The following is a 2,500-nucleotide window of genomic DNA, read 5'->3' as shown; positions in this document are numbered from 1 at the left end:
GGGTCACCTCCACATAGCTAGTTAGCAGGCTGAGGTCTCGTTCGTTAACGGAATTAACTAGACAAATCGCTCCACCAACTAAGAACGGCCATGCACCACCACCTATAAAATCAAGAAAATCTGCCAATCGAGATGTGGAACCCAATGGCTTTGGGAAGGATTGCTTCAGAATGGGGTAACCCAATTTGTGCAGATAAGCTAACTATGATGCAGGAGAGAATATCATATGCAAGAGTCCTTGTAAAGTTAAATGTGGCAGGTGAAATTAAAGCTTCAATTCCGGTGTTTCTACCAGATAATGAAGAAATGATACAAGAGGTAGTGTATGAGAACTTACCTAGCTTCTGTACCCATTGCAAACATATGGGACACTCAGTGAGTCATTGCAGAATCAGGAAAAGAATGACAGAAGGTAGGAAGCAGAATGGAAAGGAAAATATAAAACCAGTGCCAGAGAATGATAATGGGGACTTGCAGGGAAACCAACAGAAACAAGTGGATAAAGGAAAAGGGAAACTATGTTGTGCAGAAAGTGGGAGTGGGTCATCAGACTTGATTCTTGCCAAGATTGGGGTGGAAAACTGTCCTGACCATAAAAGAGATATGGATACATATAAGATTGATAATGTGAGGGGAAACACTTCTAGACAAGCAAATGGGAACTCTGTTTCGAACTCTCCTATTGGGGTTCAGATGGAAAATAAAATGGAAACAAACACATTGGAGGGCATCAAGGATGGGGATACTCATCAAGTCCTGGGTGAGGACTCCATCGTTGGTGTAGAAAATGCTCTAGTTGGTGAGGTTAATTGCACTGAAACACTGCAGGAGTGTTTGCAGGGAACCCATTCTGCTGAGAACTCCCAAGTTGAAGGGGATGGACCTGGACCTTCCAAGATGGCTCTATGTATACAGAAGGAAGAACAGAAGGGGGTAGAGGATCTTCAAGGGAGTCGGGAGGTGGTTTGTGCTTTACAAGCTCCTGGGGTTCCAGGAAAAAATACTCCTGTGGGGAAAATGAAACAAGTGACAAATGTTGCAAATGATGGATTTTCTACGGTGAAAAGCAGGAAAGTAGGTAAGAGAGGTGGAATTGTTCAAAAACAAACTAGAAGGGGGGGTTATGCCCCCCATTCTACCTTATGAAGATCTCTGCTTGGAATATCAGGGGCCTAAACAGGCCCTTGAAGCAAAATGGGATTTGTAATCTCATAAAGAACAGTAAACTGGATATGTTGGGAATTTTGGAGACAAATTTAACTATTGAAAAGCTGGAATGCATGATGAATAGGAAAGTGAAAGATTGGAAGCAGATAAATAACTTCGAGATATATAGAGGAGGCAGGATTGTGCTGATGTGGAATCCTCAACTGGTGCGGGTTTTATCTGTCCAGTTGAACCCTCAAGCCATACATTGTTGGATAAAATGTATTGTCACTTTGAATGAGTTTGCAGTTAGCTTTATCCATGGCTTTAACTCACTGGTTAGAAGGAGGGAGCTATGGGAGGAAATAATCCAGATTGGAAATGCTTACTCAGGGCCATGGGTTCTTCTGGGGGATTTTAACTGTGTTATGTGTACAGAGGAGAAAAGAAATGGTATTCCCCCTTTGGAGTATGAGATGCAAGATATAAGGGATTGTTTTAATGCAGTTGGGCTTCGTGATCTCAACTCTACAGGGAATAGGCTTACATGGACAAATGGTACAGTATGGTGCAAGCTTGATAGAGTGGTGGTAAATCAAGAGAGGATGGAAAAAAACTGGATTGCTAGGGCAGAATTTAAACTACCTGGTGTTATTTCTGACCACTCAGTGTGTCATGTGACTCTGTTTAGTGGTTTTGATATGGGCAAAGTTCCTTTCAAATACTTTAATATGTGGACTAATCATGAAGATTTCAAGAAATCCATTGAGCAAAGCTGGGGGAGGTACTATGATGGATATTGCCAATTCAGTTTAGCGAAAAAGCTTCTGGCCCTGAAAAAACCTTTGATGGCCCTTAACAAGTTCCATTTTTCTCATATCTCTTTAAGAGCTGAAAGGGCTAGTGTAGAGTTATTGGAAATCAAGGAAATATTGCATGATTTGCCCTCGAGTCCCGAGCTTCAAATGGAGCTAAAGGCCAAAAGAAGTGAAGTTGAGAGATTGGAAGAAGCTAACAGACAATTTTTGGCTCAAGTGGCAAAATGTAAATTTTTAAAAAATAGTGATAAAGGGACTACTTTCTTCCATGCTCTACTGAAAAGGAACAAGGCTAGGAACCATATAGCAGCAATTACAAAGCAGAATGGTGAGGTGACAGAATCTTATGAGCAAGTGGTTAGTGAATTTGTTGGTTCTTACAAACAACTTCTGGGTGAAAAGCAGAGTTGTACCAGAATTGATAAACAGGTAATTCTGAAAGGTCCTGTACTAAAAGCTGATCATGGGAACAGATAATCTCTCCAATTACAGATAAAGAAGTGAGGGATGCTCTATTTAGTATTGATGAAGGAAAA

General features: G+C 41.0%; 1 protein-coding gene across 1 annotated transcript in view; it reads left to right on the top strand.

The window, feature by feature from the left end:
- Positions 1–132: 132 nt before the first annotated feature.
- Positions 133–2,500, top strand: part of LOC131166947 (uncharacterized) — a 3,540-nt gene continuing 1,172 nt past the window's right edge. The window contains exons 1-2 of the mRNA XM_058125648.1: positions 133–1,074; positions 1,149–2,393. Coding sequence (XP_057981631.1) covers positions 133–1,074; positions 1,149–2,393 — 2,187 coding nt within the window. The remainder of the gene's footprint in view (positions 1,075–1,148; positions 2,394–2,500) is intronic.

This window comes from Malania oleifera, chromosome 1 (genome assembly GCF_029873635.1).
Source record: "Malania oleifera isolate guangnan ecotype guangnan chromosome 1, ASM2987363v1, whole genome shotgun sequence".
NCBI lineage: Eukaryota > Viridiplantae > Streptophyta > Magnoliopsida > Santalales > Ximeniaceae > Malania > Malania oleifera.
This window is presented reverse-complemented; position numbering and strand designations above follow the sequence as displayed.